This window comes from Rattus norvegicus, chromosome 20, assembly GCF_021556685.1.
Source record: "Rattus norvegicus strain SHRSP/BbbUtx chromosome 20, alternate assembly SHRSP_T2T, whole genome shotgun sequence".
NCBI classification, from domain to species: Eukaryota; Metazoa; Chordata; class Mammalia; order Rodentia; family Muridae; genus Rattus; species Rattus norvegicus.
Genome location: NC_141553.1, coordinates 3,805,258 through 3,829,746, shown reverse-complemented (window position 1 = coordinate 3,829,746; position 24,489 = coordinate 3,805,258). Strand labels below are relative to the sequence as shown.

General features: G+C 46.9%; 1 protein-coding gene and 1 long non-coding RNA gene across 6 annotated transcripts in view; one reads left to right on the top strand and one right to left on the bottom strand.

The window, feature by feature from the left end:
- LOC147998489 (uncharacterized) overlaps positions 1-22,119 on the bottom strand; it is an 84,916-nt gene extending 62,797 nt beyond the window's left edge. For all 3 annotated transcript variants that reach the window (XR_015645481.1, XR_015645487.1, XR_015645508.1), the window contains exon 1: positions 21,945-22,119. This is a non-coding gene — a long non-coding RNA (uncharacterized LOC147998489). The remainder of the gene's footprint in view (positions 1-21,944) is intronic.
- Positions 22,120-22,605: 486 nt separating this feature from the next.
- LOC147998486 (RT1 class I histocompatibility antigen, AA alpha chain-like) overlaps positions 22,606-24,489 on the top strand; it is a 41,197-nt gene continuing 39,313 nt past the window's right edge. For all 3 annotated transcript variants that reach the window (XM_087598507.1, XM_087598508.1, XM_087598506.1), the window contains exons 1-3: positions 22,606-22,698; positions 22,902-23,171; positions 23,325-23,600. In XM_087598507.1, coding sequence (XP_087454633.1) covers positions 22,626-22,698; positions 22,902-23,171; positions 23,325-23,600 — 619 coding nt within the window. In that variant the 5' untranslated portion in view covers positions 22,606-22,625. The remainder of the gene's footprint in view (positions 22,699-22,901; positions 23,172-23,324; positions 23,601-24,489) is intronic.

The window sequence follows — 24,489 nt, the reverse complement described above, 5'->3', positions numbered from 1 at the left end:
GTACAATAATAAAATCTTCTGTGACACGGGCCTGTTAGTGTTTAGGAACTGAATATTTCTTGTCTGGGCTTTTCTGGCTGCCAGGGGAAGGCAGTGGCTGATCAGGCTCTCTCCTTTGGTTGATCTGGGTCAGTGGCCATGGTTTGCAGAGGACCTCTCTGCTCAACTCTGAGTTTTATGATTTTCGATGCAATCTACAGCTTTTTGTGTCCTGCGGGATTAAAAACAAATCAGCACCCCCAACACCATACATTTGCTGACTTCCATTCTGATGTTAACACATCCTGATAGTATATAGGGTGATTTAATTCCACAGTTTTTCCTTGATCCAGTGTCTCTCAGCAGCTGTTGTTGGTCTCTTGTTAATATTCAGAAAATGCAAAGTTAATGGAGTACACTGTATTCTACCCCTGGGGCCTTTATTCTTTCTTTTTGTTTTATAGCTGTTTTCTTTAAGGTGTGATTGCGTCTTTTCTACTGTTTGCCCTGCAGAATTGTGTGGTGTAGCTGTAATGTGCTTTGTAACAAGAGAAGAATTACTGCATCTTACTGGAGAAGTATGCAGGGGCCATGGCGGTCCCAGTTTGTACACCTATTCCCACAAGGGCCATTCCTTTCAGTAAATGCGTAATTACAAAACCAGCATTTTCAGATCTCAAACTATTTGCCCATTGGAAGCCTGAGTATGTGTCAGTGGTGTGGTGCAAACCTTAGGTTCCCAAATTCTGCAAACTGAAACACATCCATCTGCCAGATTTCATTTTTTATTTACTTTTGTTGGTGCTCTTAGTGTGTAATGGAGTTTGATTGTACAAAAAACAAATAGGACATTTCTTTATAAATTCCTCGACTGGTTGCTAGGTCATGGAATTTTTTTCTTTAAACCTTAACTTTTAGCGTAGTGGTTTTCAGGAACATCTGAGGCTCCTAATACATTCATAATTCATCCTAATTATGAATAATTGGTCAGTTCCTTCATTCCCTGTGCTAATGGCCCTGACAATACTGTGAGAGACTAAATGTGGGTGATAAGTCATGGACAGTCGCTATTTCTGATTGCCTGGTGCAGTGGCAAAATAACATGAATTCTGAATTATCCAGGGTAAATTCAGCAGTTGCTGTGTGCAGAACAACTCTTTCTGCATATTGAGACTCTGTCACTATATTGAGATTCTGGAAAATGTGATAATACCATAAAGATTGCATACAACTCTGACTTTTGAACTGAAGCCCATGAGCTTTTAATTACAAATTCTTTTGTTTTTACTGACTTATAAGCAGCCATTACCAGCTTTTTCATTCAAACAGGAACGTAGGGTCTTCAATACATGGGACAATCCAATTAGTTCTTTTTGTAAAGTGAAGTGGCTTTCTTTTAGGATCTGTGTTAATTGCTCCCAAATAGTTGTTACAAACTCTTTTCCAGTCCTCATCGATTACCCTTAATGACGTAATCTCACGTTAGTATATGGCTCTATAATTTTTCATGGGTCTATTCCTACAATTGACACAATCATACTTTTATAATTAAATCAGAAACTTTTTGATATAAGGCTTTTAGTTTTTTACTTTCAGTGTGTGCTAAGAAGCTTCATTCTAAAATGCTACTTCCCTTTGTCTAATGAGCCCCGTGGGAGAACGGGTTAAAGACAAAAGAACATGGGTTGGGGCGGGTGACTTCAGCCCCACAAACTGTGGCAAGTTGCAGGTGGCAGCTCAGCTCAAGGCATGGCCGCTGGGGGAGCCGCCCCTTGAAGCCCTCCACCTCCTCCTTATTCCAGCACAGTCTGGGCTCAAAGTTTACTGCCTCTGGTGAGCCGCACCCTTGTCTGGGTGTTGAACTGAGGAGGCAGTAGGGTGGGGACGGCCATGATTGCCCTGGCGGACAGAGTGGGCGACAACAGAAAGTGTGCGGGCTCCAGGCAGGCTCTTGGACACGTGCGGTGATGTGGGGCTGCAGGGTCCCGGCCTCTGCCTCATCCCTGCCACCGCGCTCGCACCCTGGCCAGGCTCTGCCTGGCGCCCCGCCTGGAGGTCGGCCAAGCGGAACCGCACTGCGCACCTGCCTGTAGCCGCCCTCAATGCCCGAAGTGTCTGTTCACCATCTACTCACATGGCGACCTCCTCCCAACATGGCCAGCTGCTGAGTGACTGTGGGCCTCCATTGCTAGACTACACCTAGGGAACTGGAAATAGCCCGGGGCCTCAGAGTAAATGTGCAGAGCTGCTGGCCATCATTGCAGAGTCCGGGAAAGAGATCAGATCCAGGTCTGCAGGGAGCAAGAGCGCCATGGAGAGGCTAAAAGGAGGCGTCATTCATGCCCAAGCCTGGTTCCAGAGTGCTTGGCTGAAATGGAACCTAAGGTCAGGTTCTAGCCCCTGGCCACTCTGAAGGTCCATCTCGCTACCCGTGGACAGGAGAGGCTTTGTCCAAAATGTCAGTATTTTTCCAAGACAGTCATTAAGCTCTGAACCCATACTCAGAAAACTGGAAGACATTTCACAGTAACTGACAGTGTGCATTTTAAGTAGTTAGGAAGGACCCAGCTCTTTTTTCAAGCATTTGAAAGATGTCTGTGAAGCCACTTCACAGCAAGCTATTGTTTGTCCCCAAATACCAGTGTCCCCTTTAACCTTCCTTTGGACACATTTTCCACTTGCATCACTCCAGTTGACTCCTTTCCATGAGTTCACCTGCCTCTGAGGAGTTGAGTGCAAACCACCACGCCTTTGCTCAGTAGCTGGCCGGCCTGTGTGCAGTGTAGACCCTGCTTCCTGGAGCTTCTCTGCTTAAGCCTTGGCATGACTGAGTGCTTTGAAGTCCATCTTTAAAATGCACAGGTGATAAAGACAGAAGAAAGAGCCATCTACCCAACCTACCAAGCACCCGGTAGATCTCAGTTCCGTGGTTACTATGAGGCAAACACAACATCTAGAGGAAAACTACTGAAACGTTGTATCTTTGTATTTATTACTTGGTATAACAAAGCTTAGTTTCATTAAAAAAAAACACACACACAAGACAAAAGAACCAAATACAGTTCACTTTGAGGACTATGCTACCCACATGTACGTCTGTAGTCTCTTTTCTTTTTTCTTTTCTTTTCTTTTCCTTCTTTCTTTCTTTCTTTTCCTTTTCTCTTCTTTTTTTAAAAGATTTATTTGTTTATATATGTGAGCATACTACCATGATCTTCAGACACACCGTAAGGACAACAGATACCATCACAGATGGTTGTGAGCCACCACCTGGTTGCTGGGGATTGAACTCAGGACCTCTGGAAGATCAAGTGGTGGTGCTCTTAACCACTGCCATCTCTCCAGCCTCTGTATCCTCTGTTCTACTAAGGTTAACTCTTTCTCTTCTAATCTGTTAGCTGTCTTGGCCTGTCAATGTCTGAATCTCCTTCTAACATCTGAAACAAATCACTTGATCTTTGTGCAGCTAATCCAATGGTGGGCCAGAGCCAATTGACATCTCCCATTAATTTCTGAAAATTGAGACTTCACAACTGACTCTTTCCAATTGGTACCCTCTGAGGTTGAATGTTTTGTTGACTTATGTTAAAATGTAGATAATGAATACAATCTCTTCTCTCTTCTCTCTCTCTCTCTCTCTCTCTCTCTCTCTCTCTCTCTCTCTCTCTCTCAGCAATCTGGAAACCTCAACAAGGCAAAATTCTTTTGGTTTCCGCAAACATTTTTTCCCTAAATTATCTGCATCAGAATCAGCCATCAAAACATCACCCATGCAATGGTAAACAATAAATTGGAGAAATTGCCTACAAATATTTCTGGTGGCTGTCGCTTTAAAGCCACAGGACACAGTGTTGGATGTTTAGCATTCCCTGTGAAGAATTTCCCACGGATATCATTGGACAGGTTGAGCATTATTATATTATGTAGTATGAAGGCAATTTTTCCTTAGTTGAGGTTTTCTGCCTGATTCTTAGTTCCTAGCTGCCCTGAGGCAAACAGTTCCTACTTTTGCTGTAGGGCCTCAAACAACAACCCCCAACCCCCATTATGTTTCCTGTTGGCAAGGAGTTGCCTTGGAGTCTCTCCTGGACCTAGACTCATTGGTCCAGTGGCAACCCTTACTACGTTGTCTGCACACTCCTGGAAGCCTAGGCCTTCTTTTGTTGTGGTTTGCCTGGAAGTTTGATGCTAATTCCACTGCCCCAAGGACAGCTGCCTAGTCAGGTACTCAGGAATCAGGTGACTTCACCAGAACCTTCTCCCCATTGAATTTGTAAGGTACAGGTGAGGGGCAGGCACAGGATAGAAGGAGGCCTGTCATTGGAGGAGAGGGAAGGATGGGCGGGAGAGAAGTTTGGAGGAAGAGGAGGAGACTGGAACAGAGAGGAAGAGACAGGGGGAGGAGAGGAGAGAGAGAAGCGGTGGCAGGAGAATGGAGGCTGACTTAAAGATCTCGCTCTGTGTACTTACAGGTTGTTATCAATGTTCCTAAGGGAAGGACGGTATGGGCTTGTATGTTTAAGTGGGCAATTATACCATATCAATTGGATCTAAGATTATTGTGTTGTGTGTTCTTTTATGTGAGGGTTTGAGTGTAGGAAAGTGTGTGGCAGCAGGAGACACTGGGCCGCCATGGCGAATTTGGGATGTGTTTCCGCCCAGATATCCAGCAGATATCTTGGGGCACCGCGGTGCTGGACCAAGCAGGGTAAAAGACGGCAATACTTTTTTATTTTTTATATTTTCACAACAACATTCTTTCTAGTTTACATTTAGAAAATGCATTGCCTTGGAGATGCCTTGTACACAATTATGTGTCAAATGACCATGTTTCCCACAGGTAAAGCATAGGACATTTCGAGATCTGAGACCTTGACCAGTTTGGTCAAAGGAATTCAGGCGTCTTTTAGATACCAGTGGCGTTACACTGTCTTAAGCTGTCCCACGTCAATTAAAAGGACTGGAGTTGAGATATGGCTCCTCCTCCTCCAGACCAAAGCATCTTAATTCAAAGGTGTCCTCCAAAATCTGTCCCAAATCAGGTGAGCCACTTGCCTGTGTGACAGAGAATGGAGACCAATGGAGAAGGGACAGACGACTCACACTAGGGACCATGGCTGCTCCTCTCTACCCTCTAGGCTCTGAGTGAATTCTCTAAATGTGTTGATGTGTAGGATTAAAACCTGGTAAAGTCTCTAAGGAAGAAGTTACCTTAAGACTTGTCACATTGGGGTAGAGAGTGAAAATCTATACATGGAAGTCTTTAAACCTGAGGCTTGTTGCCATCTCAGCCGCTGTCCCCTCATCAGGATGGAGGCCTCTTTGCTGACAGCCATCTTTGCTAGGGTTTGAAAGGATGGCCTTTGCCATGTGACCTCACTCCCATCTTGATTAAAAAATGACCTCAAGACATCAGTCAATCAAGGAACTAACAGCTCCTCCTGGCTGTGAGGCTGAAGCAGACAGTTCTTCCACTGTCAGTCACACTGAAGAACAACCCAGAGCCCCTTCTCTTCTCTTCAGTCTCTGCTGTCTCTCTGTCCTCAGCAGCAGCTGCCCATGCAGGTGGGTGTGAGACAGTCCCAGACCAGGGACCTAATGGAATCACAATGCCTCAGGGGGCGTCCTAGCAATGAATCAGTTTACAACTTTCCTCCTGGCCATCTTCACAAAGCTCCCCTTGAAGCTAAAAATTATGGAAAATTCCAAAGGTCATCAGGATAACTATGGAAATCCATCACAGTTCCTGGGCTGCCTGCTGCAGTACACTCACCTGAGTGAATTGTAGCACCTCAGTGAATTGTAGCACCTGAGACCCCAGGTGGAAACACCTTCTCATGAGCTACTTTTCCCAGAGTTCCCCGAGCCACGGGAACATCAACCCCTGATCACCCTTCAGCCAATATCCTTGGTCTGGCCATGGACAACTGAGGGGGCTGAGGCTCCCTTGGCCTGACCACTGCCATAGAGGCTTGGATAATTGTCACGGTATTAGGACATTCACTCACCTTCCTTCTGGACACTGGAGTCACTTTCTCAGTCCTGACAAAGTTGTGGGGACCCACCTCTACTTTCCATCCCTCTCTTGTCAGTGTAGTGGGTCAGCCTCACCAGGCTTGCCTGACTCCACCACTTGGCTGTACATTTAGGGGTAAACCCCTTGCCCATTCCTTCCTAGTGGTACCCACTGAATAGAACCAGTCTGTCTCATCCCCTTGCTGGGAAGGGAACTCCTAGACAAAATGGGAGCTTCCATTTCTTTTTCTTCCCACATTCGCTTGACCCCAGTCCCTCTGGTCATTCCCCTCCTCCAAATGACACTCTGACCATTTCCCTTCCCAGCCTCTCAGGTAGATCCTCAGGCATGGGACACCACAAATCCTCTAGAGAAAAATATCCCCCACCCCTAGTCATTCAATTGTAAAACCCCAGCAATTATACAAAACAGGCTCAATACCCATGTACCATACTCTCAAAGGGGCAGGGGACTTAAGCCTTGTATCTTGGCCTATTAGGAAAGAAACTTCTGCATCCCAGTTCCTCCCCCTTTAGTGACCCCACACTGGCCATTAGAACAGGTGAACCCATTGCTTGGCTCAGGGTCTCTGACTTATCCGGGCAGCAGTGGTTCCCTTCACCCCTTAGTATCTAACCATTATACTCTCCTCTCCATCACCTCTCAGAGACCTCCCATTTCTCTGTGTGGACCTCAAAGATACCGTTCATTTTCTTCTGGGGAAATGAGAAAACATCATTGCCTTAACCTGGACTGACCATACACTCACACTGCTACCCAACTCACTTGGACTGTCCTACACCAGGGCTTCCAGGAAACGCCATATGTACCTCCTTAGGTTCTGACCTCTGGCCTGCTTTCTTCGTAACTTCCTAAAATCAATATGAAGATCACCTTCTCCTTCATAACCCAGCCCTGCAAATTTGCCAGGCAGACCCTTCTGCCCAACCGGCGATGGAGGGTCTCACTGTCTAAGGTCCAGTTACTTATCTGTGACTCGATACAACTCTTACAAGGCCAGTATTCTGGATAGAGAACACCTCATCCAGTCATACAAAGCCCTCATAACCAAGGACAAAATCTTATCATTCCCAGGGATGGTTGGCACCCTCTGCTGTTGGCTACCCTCTCTCTCTTCTGGTTCGCCCCTTACATGAGGCCGCCCATGGCCCCTCTCAAGAACCCCTCCTTTTGCCCATTGCCAAACCCTTCTGTACAGTTCAACAGGCCCTGCTCCAGATCCCAGCTGTACATCTTTCAGACTTAACTCTCCTATGCCACTGTAGAAGAGGGAGATGCTCGCAGAGTCTGGGGTCCCTGGCTGGGAACTTCCTTTGTGCCATCCCCACAGAATTAGACCACACTGAACAAGGATGGGCTCCTTGTCTGCACACTCTGGAGGCAGCTGAACTTATTAAATGCAATTCAATAGGTTTAAGCTTCAAGTCACCTAGGTCAGTCTTTTTCTTTACCACCTGCACCATATCCTGACACACAAGGGTCTCCATGATGACCCCCGCCACACTCTGCTCCTGTCAGGTAGCATTAGGAAGGGATGCTGTCCTTACCTTCAGCCGGGCCACGCCTCAGCATTACAAACTGCATCCAATTACTGACTGACAGGTCATCTGTCTCTGCAGGCTCCTGCCGCCTGCCACACTTGGTTCCAAGTTCTAGCATCTGCCAATAGGAACGCCCTTGGTCAGAGTTCATTTTGAGGCCCATTCTCTCCTCCTCCTCAGACACAGATGGCACTAAAGCCTCACTCTGTGACCACAGTCAGCGTGGGCTCAGTACAGATCAAAGGGCTGAAATACGCATGCCCGATTTTCAACAATGGCAGCTTCTGTCACTGCACAAATGGCCCCAAAAAACCTTTTATATTCTAATTAATGACCCATGTCAGCCAGATGTGGGATGGGGTCACTGGTAAACTTGGGTACCTCATTTTCCACAGCCACCCATCATGCACATTAAAAGTACAGAGGGGACACATTCCACTCTCTCAGCCCCTGGGTATAGACATGATATAAGAAGTTTTCCAAAGCTCCTCAAAGGTCAGGGATCCCCAATATCACAGATTAGATGAAATTTATCCATTTTACTGAGATGCCCTCAAAGGAACTGTGAAAAATGTTGGTTCCTGTGAAAATGGCGGCACCATGACATCTCTTCAGCCTGCAGCCATCACAGCAGCTGCCCACAGTGAGCATCACCTTTGGAGCCTCAGCAGAAGCTGCCCCTCAAGAGCTGTCTACAGTGGCAGTGGCAACACTGACCCAGTCTACAGTATTGGTGACACAGTCCCACAGGAGCTGTCCACAGGAGCTGTCCCACAGGAGCTGTCCGCAGGAGCTGTCCGCAGGAGCTGTCCACAGGAGGTGTCCACAGGAGCTGTCCACAGGAGATGACCCACAGGAGCTGTCCGCAGGATCTGTCCACAGGAACTGTCCCACAGGAGCTATCCTATAGGATCTGTCCACAGGAGCTGTCTACAGGAGCTGTCCACAGGAGCTGCCCCACAGGAGCCGTCAAAAGGAGCTGTCCTATAGGATCTGTCCACAGGAGCTGCCCTATAGGAACTGTCCACAGGAGCCGTCCACAGGAGCTGTCCACAGGAGCTGTCCCACAGGAGCTGTCCACAGGAGCCGTCCCACAGGAGCTGTCCCACAGGAGCAGTCCCACAGGAGCTGTCCACAGGAGCCGTCCCACAGGAGCTGTCCACAGGAGCTGTCCACAGGAGCTGTCCACAGGAGCTGTCCCACAGGAGCTGTCCACAGGAGCCGTCCCACAGGAGCTGTCCCACAGGAGCAGTCCCACAGGAGCTGTCCACAGGAGCCGTCCCACAGGAGCTGTCCCACAGGAGCAGTCCCACAGGAGCTGTCCACAGGAGCTGTCCATGGTGGTATCACCTCCTTTCCATCTTCCCCACCAGTGTCTCAGGATGAATGTCTCTGTGTCAGGACCAAGAAAGTCCTGTTATACTCAAGGAAACCATGCTGCTGTCACCTTATTATCACTGTAACCGTGTCTTCAGGCAGTCACCCCACCTTTCTGTCAAGCCAGGTTCCTCAGGTTGGTGGGGGACACGGTAAGACTAGAGGACTCCATGACCGTGGGCCAACTGTCACACTTCTCCTGATGTGAAGTGAGCTCCTTGGTCAGAATACCACGTGGAACTCTGTGTGGAATAGCATATCGGTGGATAAGGCAATCTGTAAGTTTGCTGATGGTGGTTTCACCAGACATCACATGCAGGAAAGGCAAATCCATGGTCAGAATAAGTATCTACTCCAGTAAGTACCAAGTATTGTCCTTTCCACAAAAGACCTGGTCCAAATGTAGTCAACCTACCACCAGGTTGCTGGATGGTAACCTTGAGGAAAGGTGCCATTGCTGGGGCTCAATGTTGGTCTCTGCTCTCGGCAGATCTGTCTTGCCGCACCAGCTCTAATCAGCCAGCCTTAGTGAGTAGAGGTCCATATTTTTGAATTCATGCATAACCCCCATTTCTGCAACCATGGCCTCTTTGGTCATGGGCCTGTTGGGTAATGAGAGATGGCTGGTAAGGAGACTGACTGTCCACAGAATGGGTCACACACCTACTTGGTTACTGAACTTCTCCCAAGCTGACATCACCTTTTGATGACCATGTACATAGGACACAAGTGTCTTCACAGTCTTTACTCATGTGGATAGATCTATCCCCTGGCTTCTTCCCCCGATGGCTCCAATCCTACTCTTTCCAAGGCCCTGGCCATCCAGCCAATCCATTGGTCACAGCCCATGAATTAGAGAACAATCACACATCTGACCATTTCTCCATCCAAATAAAAGGCATTACCATGTGCATGGCCTGAACTTCTACCCGCTGTGAAGACTTCCCACCGGAAGTGTCCTTCAGTGTTCTCTAGGCAAGGGGTGGTAATGCTGCAGCTGTCCACGTCTGGTGGGGCGTGCATAGCATGCACAGCCATCAGCAAGACAGGCCCTCGTCTCTTCTTCCTCAGTCTTGCAAGGATAAGGCACAGCTCATGAGGCTGCAGGTGCATGCTTGGCTGCAGATGACATTGTAACAGGACTAGAGACGGGAGGCAGTTGGGCAAAGTCTTCATGTAACTTTCTTGTGCCCGTAGGACCTGTCCAGTCCTGATTATGTTCATACCACCTCTATATGATAACAGCTTAGGGCCGTGTGTGTCCTATTTTATGACTTGGTGGGTCAGATAACATCCAGCCCATTGTAGGCAGCCCAGGTCACATGGTAACTTGGTGGCCCATTGTCAAATGTTCAGGTTGCACCAAGGCCAAGAGCTGTCTCTCATAGGGGGAATAGTTGTCTGCAGATGATGGTGGAGCCTTGCTCCAAAATCCCAAAGTTCTCTTCTTGATTCACTCACAGAGGCCTGCCAAAGGCTTCAAACAACATCCTTCTCTGTCACTGACACCTCAAGTACCATCAGGTCTGCTGGATCATATGGTCCAAGATGTTGAAACAGCCTGAACCACAGCCTGGACCTATAGAAGAGTCTTCACCTGTTCCAGGACCCACAGGAAGTTAGCAGCTCTCTGATTCAGAAGGCTTATGGGCCAGAGTAACAGATCCAAGTGAGGGATGTGCTGTCTGCAGAATCCAAAGACACAAACTAAGCCCTGTGCTCCTTTCTTGGTGGTAGGAGGGGCCAGGTCAGGAACCTTCCCTTCATCTTGGATGGAATATCTGTGCCTGCCCCAAACCACTGGATTCCTGAATTCCCCTGAATTAGAAGGATTTGAATATTTGGTAGGCTTTATTTTCAGCCCTCTGAAGCATACATATGTTACCAGAATACAAAGTTGTTCTGACCACATTTCCCTTTAACTCTCCTGTTTGGCCAGTGCAGAGCAAGACAGACTGACTGTGGAGAGTGACACTTGACTACTGATGTTGGCAGTGATTCCTGGAATTCCTAAGAATGTGATACTGTTTTTTATTTATTATTTTTCTTTCAGAGGGAACTCTAAAGGCCTCCATTTACCCTTTCCAACCATGAGAGCCCTCACTCCAAAGGTCAGGGAACCAATGTGAGAATTCTGCCAATCTCTTTGTACATCTGTCCCAATTCAACATTCTGGGACAGGAAAAATAACCACAAGATGAATTCAGGAACCCACTAGACCTAGTGTGATTCAGATTTCAGCCAAAACCTCATTAATCTCTGACTCTTCCCAACACTTTTATCTAACCGAAGAATCATAAGGTTTCCTGGGATCTCCTGGGATCAGCATTAATTTGGGTTAATATGCAATGGAGCCTGGTAAGTGTGATTATTTCTTTCCCTCAGTGTATGGTTACCCTGGTGAAAACCTGTAGGTCCCACTAGGAAGGCACTGGAGAAAGGCTAGCAGTATACATTTTAGACGTTCTATAAGGTACTTACTCAGGGTCACCTGGACACTCGTTCATTCAAGGGTTCTGCATCTGCAAACTGACTCAAGGCTAGAAACTGATTCCTGGGCCGAGATGTTCTTTTGCCACGAGTGTGCGGCCTTTCTCTCATTTGTTGACAGTGTTTCCACTTAAATGATCAAACACAAACTCAGTAAGCTTCTGTGGTGATTTGATTAAGAATATTTCATGAGCCTTGGTTGTGAATACCCAGAGGCAGGCAGATCTGTGAGTTTGAGACCAGCCTAGTGTACAGAGTGAGTCCCAGGGCAGCTAGGGCTACAGGGAGAGCCATGTAGCTGGTCTTTGTTACTTTGTTCTTTTTTTCCCAGCCTTCATCCTCCTTGTTTCACCCCCTATGGCTAGAGAGGAAAGAGGGAGACAGAGAAAGAGGGAGAGATCTGTCAATCTAATTTCTTTCCAAAAATTTCTTCCATCTTCCAGTGTCCCACGCGACCTCTCGCCAGCAAGAATACACAGGGATACACGAATCCTTACTGCAGCTAAACGTTTATTGAATCTTAAGGAGAGGCGCCGCGCGCCAGCATGGCACGGCTTATATACACCCTAGCGCGGCGCATCCACACCTGATTGGTCACTTATCCATGATCTCATTAGGCAAGCCCCGGAGTGGGCAAAGACCTGGCACGAAGGCACTCTTGCACATGCACACACAGTTAACTTCCTGAAAGGAAGTCTGCTGGCGCGGCGGAGGCCAGCGCTATCTTGTAATGGCAAATCTATCTCGTCCTTCCACGTGGGGCTCAGTGGAAGCCAGCGCCATCTTGTGGTGGTGAATGTTATTGCGGCCCTCTACATCTCCCCCCTTATTGTTTTAATTAATAACAATAAATTATTGTCTAGGCTGGTCTAGGTTCCTGTAGTTACGTCCATCTGCTATGGCTCCTGTCTTAGGTCATTCCTCTATGTCACAGCCTTATCCGTCGAAGGGTAACCCTATCGCCACCGGGCCCCGTGTCTTAGATTGGTCTGTGCATGAGGAAAGTTGCCCGTCTCTGGATACCGCAGTGCTGTGTGACAGTAACTGTTAATGACCTAGGGCGAACTCTAAAAAGAAGCCAGCCAGAAGATGAGTTAGTGGGGAAATCATGATCACCCTATCGCGTGCAATGAGGAAACCTCAGCGATGTAGAAGGGCTGATCAAAGAATCATTGAGTCTCTCTCATCCCAGTGCAATGGATCCACAGATCCATGGGGTGCAGGAGCATAGAACTCAGATACCGACTAATTTTTGAAGATAGATAACCAAATTTTAGGGGAGGCCCCTTGTTCAATGGCCACAAGTGCTTGAGTGATAACGGCCTTGTCACGTTTCTGTTGAGATCTGAGTTTGCAAACCAACCATAGCATGAACACTAATCCACAGCATAGGGCTGCACCAAACAGAGTCACTCCCGATAAGTAGCGGGCACCTCATTTGGTTCTCCTCAGCTGTTACCACCAAGGGCCGTAGTCAAGCCGCTCCTATAGTAAAATTTTAGAATTCCCAATTGTTAGCAACTACTCCAGAAAGTTCACCCACTGTGCTTGTCTAATCATAGATTGGGGGAGGGTAACTCCAGACAATGTAGACACAATGGCTATAGCAGTAAATGGCTGCTACAATAGCAGCGAAAGTAACAACGTCTTTCCCAGGACAGTTCAGGATCAGCCATTCTTTTCTGGAACAACCAGCAGGCAAGGGAACCATGTCTGAGATCTGTACAACCAGGACAGAGTTCCCCAGTCCACAGCAGCTTCACGCAGGTGGTATTCCTGTGAAGCTACAGACTGCAAAATGACAACACCAGTTAAGGCAGCAAGAGTCGCCAGGGGAATGAGGAGGAGTAATGGCTGGAGTCCAGTATTCTCCAGCAAGCAGCAGTGCACAGAGGGTCTGAGCGTAGGCCACAGTGGGACGGGACACACGCAGCGGTAACACTGACTGCAGCAACGCCAAAATCTCTGTGATGACAAAAGGTGAGGGGGAATCTTCCATCTTCCTCTCAGGGCAGAGGAATGACTCCAGGGACCCGAACCATGAGAGCTAAATCTTCATGCAACCAGGATCAGCAAGTCTCACCAACCACTTCTGGCAGCTGGCATACTCTTGTAGCATCCTGTAGAAAAAACACAAACATTCCCTCTTCCCCATATAAAATATCTGAACAGGATCATGCCAATATGTGAATCTTTCTATTTCACCTAGGCAGAAGTATGCCTAGTTGTAGGGTGCCATAAACACTCAAGGGTTCCTTGGCATCCAAATTTTAAAATTGAAATAAAAGGAGCATTATTTAGCATACAGGGATAACTCCCCCTTTTTATTTATTAAGATATAGTAAAGATATTATTTATTAAGGTAAGTCCTCGAGGATTAAATTGAGGACACTGAGTACTTGTATTTATAAATTGACTTGTATATCAAAATATCGTCTCCAGCATTATTGTTTTGGATATATAAAGAATGAGATTTTTTGACTAATTGTTCCTATGTAAGGCCTATAATCTGTCTGGTATCATTGTCCTCCCTTGTTAAGGAGTCTAGGCAATCCAGTTTGAGTTCTAAATGGTCTATTAAGGAACAGTACTTAGTGCTCTTAACCACTAAGCCATTTCTCTAGCACCTCACAAACTTTATTTACCTAAACATAAGCATTAATTAGAAATGTCAAAACCTGTAAATATTGTCTAGATTTAGTCGTACTAGAAATCCCTGAGCTGGCAGGGTGAGGCTGGAAATTGAAAGTAGGCAAAAGGAGTCTTCCTCTTTTCATATCAACTCCATTATCATTTTAAAGTTAGGTATGAGTCTAAGGTTTAATTTTAGTTGTCTGAGCCAGAGCACTGAAAGGACAGTGAGTTGTCAGACATTTACACTGAAATCACTCATTGATTTTATATAGAAAACCTGTCTCTAGTAAAGCATTAAGTAATTGAAATCAATTGTAAACCAGAAGCCACACATTGGCTATCAGTATGTGAATTGAAAGCTTGATTTAAAAACAGTGGCTAAACCACAGAATTTAATAATCTGTGTTGAAGCAACAGAAACTCAAGAGAATAAACAAGTGATCCAATCATACATGTAGCCTTTTCATTAGATGAACCACCTATAAATACACTAAGCTTATTTCCTATGGGTTGTATGCACAAATATACAGGAAGTACAAAAGCATGTAAAGAGTAAAATTATCAATTTTGCCTGAAACATTTGTATATGTAATAGGCCAAATATCAGTATTTTGTAATAACCAATTTGATTGTTGTTTGGAATAAGGTATGTTTCACCAGGTTTCTTTTTAAAATACTTCCATGACTCTAGCCTACAATTCTGTATTAACACAACTGAAGCTTTATCTCCAATGAGGATAACAAAGGCTTAAGTCCTCTGGTAAGGTGAGGTATTTTGGCAATTAACATATCCTTAGAAACTTAAAATTAGTTTCAAATATTCTTTTCTGGAGTAGTGCAACAGCTACTCCCCAAATATTAAAGCTCATTTTGAGAGCAGAAGTTTGTAGTAAAAATTTCCATATACACTGAAAGATTTAAAGTTCTAACTTCTTACATTGAAGAAGCAACAAAATTACATAATATAAGGCTGTTAGCCATTCCTAATGATATCACTTTATGGGCTCTCTAAAATTATAAGCAAGCTCACGAAATGAAAACTCAAAATCAATCCTCTAAATCTATCTTGAAATGGCAGTTGGAGTAAACAAACTGGCTGTAATGTTCTCACAAGTTTCAAAACCTCATCAATCCTTTGTAAATCCTGTAACAATCTCTACCTGTTTGATTTTTCTTAATTACAAATAAGTTTGAGTTAGTCAATGTAACACTGGCAATCCTTAATCATAATCTTTCAGCTCTCCTTGTAACACCAGAGCACAGCCACAATTTTGGAAAGTCACCTGAGTTCTGAGTACTGACTAGGCAGCTGTTCTTGGGGCAGTGGAATTAGCATCAAAATACAGATAGCTTCAGGGCAAACCACAACTTTGGAAAGCAAAACTCAACCTCCAACAAACGATCTAGTCTCCAAAATCCAGTCTCCAGTCTATCCTTCATGCTACAAGGTTTGACTTCCAATTCCTACATATGAACGCACGATGGTGTAGTCTCCAGTACCTCAACAAAGAGACATTGTCCTAAATTCTTTTAGAAGCCTGGTTTCTAGAATAAGAATTCCATAAAAATATTACCTCAATTTAGACCTGTTTCCCTAGGATGGCTCATGCCACATGTTGTCTAGAATGACTCCATCCAACTTACCAGCTTTATGTCAACTTTCTGTTACCAATATTATACCTTTTTAACCATATCCAATAACTTGAAAGCCAACAATCCATGACCAAGGCATGTAGAGCATATTTATACATTTAAAACCAATGAGAAACAAAATTGAAGTGGCTACACATATCTTTAATATTTAGACCAAACACCATTTTTATCTTTTTAGCTATGATTTTAAGAGAAGCACCTTGTCACCTGTTGAGTCAAATAATAAGTCAGGGATTTTTCTAAGAGAAACAGCTATCAGCTCTTATACCAAAGAAGCTGAGGAGCTGCTGGCGCCTTTAAGATCAGCTCGTGTAGACGCTCACCCCCGGGCAGCTTCTCCAGCTGACCTATGCTCCTAGCTACAGGTGCAGGGCTCTAAAGGCCGATTGAAGCTGCTTTTTATTCATTTGTTCCTTTTTTGAAACGAGTTAAAACCAAATCAAGATGTGAACAACCGGCAGATAAAGTTTTTACCATTTTTTCCTTTGAACATGAAACATAAAACATTTAAGCAACAAGAAACAAAAACCACAGACATAAACTGACATACAGGGACAGCTTGGTGCACCAAGGACAGACAATAGACAAAGAGGGAAAAAAAACAGATGGTGTCAGCAGAGAGGTAGGATTTTCCCTTTCCCACCACTTTCACGGTGACTATCCACTCGAGTGGAGTTGATATGGACGATGGATTGTCTCAATTCCTGGACTAGTCCATCAACGTGTTGAAACCAAATTCCTGTAAGATACTGAGATATATTACGGGATATCTGAGCAGCACGACTGACTTTCACAAATGGTATGGAAGTGAAACACAGTCCTGAATATTTCCACTCATAACCCAATTACATTAACTCCATCAAGCTGTGCATGGGCATTTTGTTTGATTCTCCTGAATAAATTTTCAGGCGGTCTACCTCTATCAAGTCTGATCAGTATGACTCTGTGAAGCTTCCAGAGCCTAATCACACCTTTTACAAGCTCAAAGACAAAATTTTTCTCCCAAAATACTGTGTTCCTTTTATCTCCTCCCTTTTTCTCTCCCGGGGCGTTTTTTCCCCAATCTCTCGCCTCGGCAGATCTGAAGTCTTTAGAGGGGACTGTCTGCTTATTATCTTTTTTCCTTGAGCTCTTTAATTTTTTACCCAACCCTGTTTCTGACATGCCACCTTGCACCTCCTCCAGCGCTCTCTTCTTTGCTATTACAGCTGGGCGGCTCCCATGCGACCTCTGACGCCGTCTGGCAGTAGCTAGAAACTCAAAGGCCAATAGAGAAAGCCCGAGGGCTGCCAAAACGATAATAAAAACTTCTGCCGCTTCTAGCAGGGGAGTGAAGTGGAACAGGTCAAGGCTAAGCATGTCTCTCAGGATCTTACCCGCGTCCTGCAGCTTTGGATTCTCTCCGCGTATGGAGGACGTCTTGGTGCCTGGCGATGGTGTGGCATCCCGGGTTCTCGGCACCAAATGTCCCGCGCGACCTCTCGCCAGCAAGAATACACGGGGACACACGAATTCTTACTGCATCTAAACGTTTATTGAATCTTAAGGAGAGGCGCCGCGCGCCGGCATGGCACGGCTTATATACACCCTAGCGCAGCGCATCCACACCTGATTGGTCGCTTACCCATGATCTCATTAGGCATGTCCCGGAGTGGGCAAAGACATGGCACGAAGGCACTCTTGCACATGCGCACATAGTTAACTTCCTGAAAGGAAGTCTGCTGGCGCGGCGGAGGCCAGCGCCATCTTGTAATGGCAAATCTATCTCGGCCTTCCACGTGGGGCTCAGTGGAAGCAAGCGCCATCTTGTGGTGGCGAATGTTATTGCGGCCCTCTACATTCCAGCCCAGCCCTTTCTAACGTTTCTCCCAACTCCTCCCTCAATTCCCCAACACTGCACTTAAACAGTTCCTTCTCCCAGTTTTCCCAATAACAGCAGCTCCAGACTGTGACAACCGTTCTAGCCTCTTAGCTCAGTCAGCTCCTCCTGGCTCTACTGTCTCCCAGTTGCTCTTGCACCAACTGCTTCTCCTCCCACTCTGCTGCCCCAGTCCTCTTTCTCACACTCAACTGCCTTTTTAATGAACTATCTTAAAATCCAAGAGGCAACAACACTTAAGGTCATGGTGTCAAGCAGTTCTAACAGCTAAGAATTCTAAAGGGCCAGTTGACCAGCAACTGGGAAGCTTTTACAGGGCCAGGTGCACAGGCTAAAGCACAGGATAGAAACACAGTCTCAAAAAAAAGTTAAATGTATTCAATATTCACTCCCATAAGTCCCCAGATTTGAATTCTTAGTCATTGGGGAGTGCAAGTACTTGAAGGCAATTAGGGGATGTGGCCTTGGCAGAGGAAGCTTCTCACTGGGATGGGAATTGTGGCTCCGAATGTCCAAGACAGTTGCAGAACCTCTCTCTCTTCCTGCTGGCTGTGGATCCAGGTGTAGAGGATCTCAACACAACTATGTGAGGCTGACCAATCCACACTCGTCCTTAACTAAGAATAGCAAGGCGGAGCAAAACAAACCCAATGCTCAGGGCTCGTCCCCGACTGTCTGTGGGGTCACATTTATACTCCTTCATCACAGGTCCTTTCACGTGTCTGCCACAGCAGAACATCCTTTCACCTGTGTCTGCTGCAGGAAAACCTTCTTTCAGATGTCTGTTTAGCAGAACATTCTTCATGCGTGTGCTTTAGCGAGAGATGCTTTCACCTGTGTCTTCCTCAGGCAAACACTCTTTCACGTGTGCGCTCCAGCAAACTATCCTGTGATCTGACTGACTTTCCTAATAAACTAGAAGTCTCCACGTCAGGACTATAAAGGAATGACAGGGTAAAGGGGTGGACGGTTGACTCTGCGTTTAGACTCAGGAGCATCAACTAATGGTCTCAAATGCTTTACAGTGGTCTGGATTTTTGTGTACTGAGAGAAGTTTTAGCATATATTTTGTGACAACATACCATATACATGTCTCAACTCTTGTCTAAGGCATTGTACCTATGGAACTCACTGTAAAACATATTGTAACTTTCCAGTGCTTGTATCTATTGCAAACAGTTCAAGACAATTAAAAACTGCAAGTGGGTAGTCAATCAATCTTAAGGACAGGTTAGGAACAAGTTTTGTTAATTACAGAAATAAGTTTTCTTTAGCCTCTTGTAGATGTTTCCAAAGTCAAACATCACGTTGATAGCTGGAAACAAGCAACATTTGCCTATTCTGATATACTGTACATAGATAGGGGGTCTTTGAATCTCAGACATCTAAAGGATATGGGGTTTAGAATGTTTTATGAACACAAGGCTTTCCGTAACAGCGAGGCACGAATGTGGCTGCACTACATTCTAATTCAGAGATGATGGAGGGCATCGAAGAACCTCCATATGGAGTTCTTGGGGGACATTTATCCTTCTCATAATCAGTGGATGGGGTGGAAGACTGGATAACTACAGTCTCACAGTAACCTTAAGTTGTTTAAGATTTAAGAAAATGATTTAGGTCTAGGAAGATATTTTCAGGTGGATATCATCAAATTCCAGTGGAAAGGGAATTAGGTAAAGAACTTTGGACTCAGGACAGATAGGACTTTGGATTCATAGAACAGATAATAGTTTCTCAGTGATTGGCAGATACAAAGGAACCAGACGCTATGAGTGTAATTCTTATATTTTAATATTAATAATTAACTAAAAATTTTAATTATAAAATTAATTCCTCTTAATCAATTAAATAATAAAATAAATAAATAATAATTCTTAATGAAGAATTAATAATTGTTAACCCTTTATAATTATGTTTTTATCCTTGTTCTCACTGTATATATTTGATGATGTCAGAGAAAGATTTGCCTTTTATAGGACTAACAGGGGCAATGCTGAGGTAATGTTGTTGTGCCCTGTGTGAGGAAGCCTCTCCATCCTACCCTGCTTACCTAAAGCACCTTCTGAAGGATGAGATACAGAGCCTATGTCCTATAGCCAAGGAGAGCAGAAGGCAGGATTCTGGTCAGAGGGAGGAACTCTGGGAAGAGAGAAGCATGGGGGATTCTCCACCCAGACTCAGAGGAGTCAGGATGTGTGAATCTGAGGAGAGGTGAGCAGCCACATGGCAGAACTTAGGATGGTGTAAATGGGATAACTGAGTTAGGAGAAGCTGGGACAGGCCCAGCATGAAGCCTAGGCCTCCATAAATAAATGTAAGTCTGCTGTCATTATGCAGAGCAAGGACGGGCAGGCAGGAATGTCCCACAGAAGCAGCAGGAGCTGGAGCAGGAGCAAGAGCAAGCGATTCCTTCCATGTCTTCACTGAGGCCTCCAGCAGAAGGTGTGGCCAGATTAGAAACGGGGAGGGACTCCACTCAAATACTCAGGATTACAGGTGTCTCTTCCTCCATCAAAGGAAAGGATCAGAAACTGATCTTCCCACTTCACCTAGAGCAAAACCGCCTCACAGATGTCGCCCTCCATTTTGGGGTTTTAGTTAACCCCGCATGTAGCTGAAATCAAACAATCAACATCATAGTCCAGGTCAGAGTTCTGCACCTACTCTGGGGCTTTGCAGCTCCTCTGAGCACTCAGGGCTCTGCCTCCTGCCTCCTCTCTTACAGGGCGTTTTCTTCCCACGGCTGGAAAAGCATGTAAAGTTCTTCTGGATGTAAGTGTGATGAGAGCAGGGCAGCATGAGACCTGAGACCCTGGAGAAGCACAGACAGCAAGGAAGCCCTGGGGCAGCTCAGCCAGCCTGGGTCCCCTTTACCCTCAGCTCCGTGGGCTCAGACTCCGTCCTCTCTGTTTCTTCCACCAGGTGGCGCCATTGGGCAAGGATGGGACGCTTCTCCATCTTCAACAGGTGAGATCCTGGAGGGTCAGATGGGGAAAGGGAACACCTTTCCCTGCAGGAACTCTCTGGGTGTTTGGATGTCCTGGTCTGTTATAAATTAGTATCCAACAGTCTAAGTGGAATTCATCTTGTTCATGGAGAATCAAAACTGACATCTGCTCAATTACAAAGAGCAGTGCACACTGTGTCTTCCTCCTGGGATGAGGCCATGTTCCTCTGTGCACAGTAGGTCCATACAATGAAAGATCTTTTGTATTTTTAATTTTATGCTGTTCTATAAATTTTCAATTCAATACACTATTTCAACCATCTCTAACTTCCTGTTACAGAGCTCTCTTCACTGGCTGGTGGTCCACTGTTGTCTGAACAGCACTGTGCCCTCCTCCCCTGGCCTCACACTCTCGATGTGTAGAAGAAAGACAGGCAGGATTATTAAAATCATACTTTTATATTTTATTTTCATGACCTGTCCTCTTTGTGCATATAAGCATGTAGGTGCACAAGCATTGGATCCCTTGGAACTGAAGTCACAGACGGTGGAAGCCACCGTGTGCTGAGGGAACTGAACCTGGATCCTCTGCACCAGCAACAAGTGCTCCTGGCTGCTGAGCCCTCTCCCCAGCCACCATTGGAATGTTTGCCTCAGGAACCACACAGCTGCCTCACAGCTGCTGGCTGACGCCATAGAGAAACCAGAGGCCAAGGAAGAGACAGGGTCAGTGCAGAGCTCAGGAGGGAGGGGAGCTGGGCACGGATGGGGTGAGACCTGAGGGACAGAGACACAGAGGGCTGAGCAGGAGGAGACAGAGACAAAGGGGAGACCTAACTCAGCAGAGTGCCCTGTGTGAGGGCATTTCCCTCAGCCTGCACTGGACACATCTCCAGAACCCTGCTGGCCTCTTACACTTCACAGTGACCGCTGTGCTGGTTTGAATGAGAACAGCCACACAGTCTCATGGGAATGAATCCTTCAAATGCAGCTGAGGCCATGTTCAGAGAGGATTGGGAGGTGTGGCCTTGATGGAGGATGTGTGCCACTGGTGTGTGCACTGAGGTTTTAAAAGACTTTCACTGGGCTGGAGAGATGGCTCAGTGGTTAAGGGCAACGACTGCTCCTGAGTTCAAATCCCAGCAAACACATGTTGATTCACAATCCTCTGTAATGAGATCTGATGCCCATTTCCGGTGTCGGAAGACAGCTACAGTGTGCTTTATGAATTATATATAATATAATTTTATATAAATTATAATTTATATATATAATTTTTAAAAACCGACTTTCACTATTCCCAATGTCTCAGCCTGTTGCTTGCAAATCAGGTCGGGAGGTCTCAGCTGTTACCCCCGAAACCTCTCAGGACTAAGAATGAAGATCCTTGTAAAACGCACCCACCTGGAGCCACAGATGCATCTTCTGGGAATAAACACAAGGAGTCTGGGTCTAAACCCGAGGTTGAGAAGACAAATCCTGAGGGAAGAGGCAAAGTCTCCTCTTTACAGATCAGAGTCCTGCACTCAGGCTTGGCAGTGTGAGCTGCCCATGCAGGCGAACAGAGCCAGGTCTCTGTGGGGTCCTGATGGGGCTTGCAGACCAGCGCCTCCTCTTAAAGGAGAAGCGTCTCTCCACTGCATCCACAAGGCGTGTGTTGTGATTGTATTCCCGGAAGTGGCTTTTCTTCTAGAAGACTCCATGATCTGACTTCTGAAGAGAAGAAGGAAGAAGAGGGTGGAGGAGAGGACACAGGGAGCCTGGCCTGCAAGTCTCTCCTGGTATCCAGGCAGCTTCTGTGTCAGAACTCGGAGACAGAGTGACAAACAGCGCTCTGCCCTATAGCACAGGGTTCGGACAAAATCTTAGTCTGCTTCCATGAGATCAGTGGCGGGGCTGGGGATTCCCCATCTCCCCAGTTTCACTTCTGCTCCTAACCTGTTGATTCCTTCTGCCTGGATGACGCCTTGGCAAATCTCACTCCCATTTGTGTGCTGCGATCCTTGTGAACCAATCAGCTTCGCCTCAGACAGTGGTTATAAAGTTCACGCAGCCCTGGAGACTCAGAAGCGTCTGGAATCTCAGATGGCAGAGGTGGCGCACCCCACGCTGCCCCTGCTGCTGGCGGCCACCCTGGCCCCGACCCAGACCCGCGCGGGTGAGTGCGGGATCAGGAGGGAAAAGGCCTCTGCGGGGCAGGGCGGGGTCGGCCTTGGAGAAGCCGGGTCCCCGGGTCGCACACCAGACCCTCTGTCCCTTCTCCACCTGGGACTCGAACACTGCGCCCTGCTCCCCAACCGGCCCGCGCATCCGCCCGGGTTACCAGGAGGAGGTCGGGGTCTCACCGCGCGCCGCCCCTAGGCTCACACTCGCTGCGGTATTTCTACACCGCTGTGTCCCGGCCCGGCCTTGGGGAGCCCCTTTTCATTGCTGTCGGCTACGTGGACGACACGCCGTTCGTGCGCTACGACAGCGATGCGGAGAATCCGAGGATGGAGCCGCGGGTGACGTGGATGGAGCGGGAGGGGCCGGAGTATTGGGAGGAGGAGACACGGAGAATCCAGGAAACCGAGCAGTGGTTCCAAATGGACCTGAGGACCCTGCGCGGCTACTACAACCAGAACGAGGACGGTGAGTGACCCCGGGTCGGGGGTCAAGACCCCTCCGCGTTCCCACACCACCCTGCGGAGACATCCCTAGTCCCTAGTCCGAGGTTCAGGAGCTGAACCTACTGGGTCCGGTTTACCTGGGTGGGTGGGCGGAGCTGACCGCGAGGTCCTGCAGGCTCTCACACCATCCAGAGAATCTTTGGCTGTGACTTGGGATCGGACGGGAAACTCCGCCGCGGGTATGATCAGCTCGCCTATGATGGCCTCGATCACATCGCCCTTAAAGAAGACCTGAAAAAGTGGACGGTGGCAGACAAGGTGGCATGGATTACCCGAAGCAGGTTGGAGCAGACTGGTGAAACAGAGAGACGAAGGGCCTACCTGGAGGGTGACTGCGTGGAGTCTCTCCACAGATACCTGGAGCTTGGGAAGGAGGCGCTGCTGCGCTCAGGTGCGGGGGCCGCGGGCTTCTCCTCCTCTGCCCTCGGGCTGGGGCTCAGTCCTGGGGAAGAAGAAACCCTCAGCTGGGTGATGCCCCTGTCTCAGAGGGGAGACAGTGTCCCTGGGTCTCCTGATCTCTCATCACAGTGACTGCACTGCCTCTCCCAGGGCCCAGCCTTCTCCCTGGAGAGTTCTGAGTCCCTCTCAGGAAGGAAGGAGAGAATTTCCTGTCTTAACAGCAGGAGCTCCCTGCTATCAGCCATGGCCTCTCCCAGGCCAGGTTCTCTGCCCACACCCACTCTCTGAGGACACTGACTCCTGTCCTGCTGAGTGTGTCAGCCCTTACACCTCAGGACCAGAAGTCTCCTTTACCTCATAGGAGACATGGACTCCACTACACTAGGCTGGTTCTCCCGAGTTTCCAGAACTTTCCATAGAATACATTCTCACAGATCCCTCCCTGATGTGGGGTTTGCTTCTCTTCCACACCCCAATTCTCTCTATTCCTACAGTGGAGAATGGTCCCATGAGCCCTTATGGGGTACCCCAGAGGAACATAAATTGTGGGATTTCTCTTTGTTTTTTCTTTTTTTTCTCTCTTTTTCTTCTTACTTTCTTTTTTCTTTCCTTTTTTTTTTTGAAGGGATTATTTTGCTTCTAGTCAGGTTTTCTCTGCAAACACATATTAAACCAATTATTTTCCATTCCCTCTTCCGTTCTATGACCACCCATCTCATGCTATAGAACATCACATAAGGACGGCCATGTTGACCCACTGGCTCATGTGGATTCCCTCTTAGCTTCTGAGTCCCTCAGGAAAGTGTGCAGTTCTGTGCTGAGGGCACCAGCTCTCCCTGCAGCTCACTAGTTGATGACAGTTGAAGTGTCAGACACACACA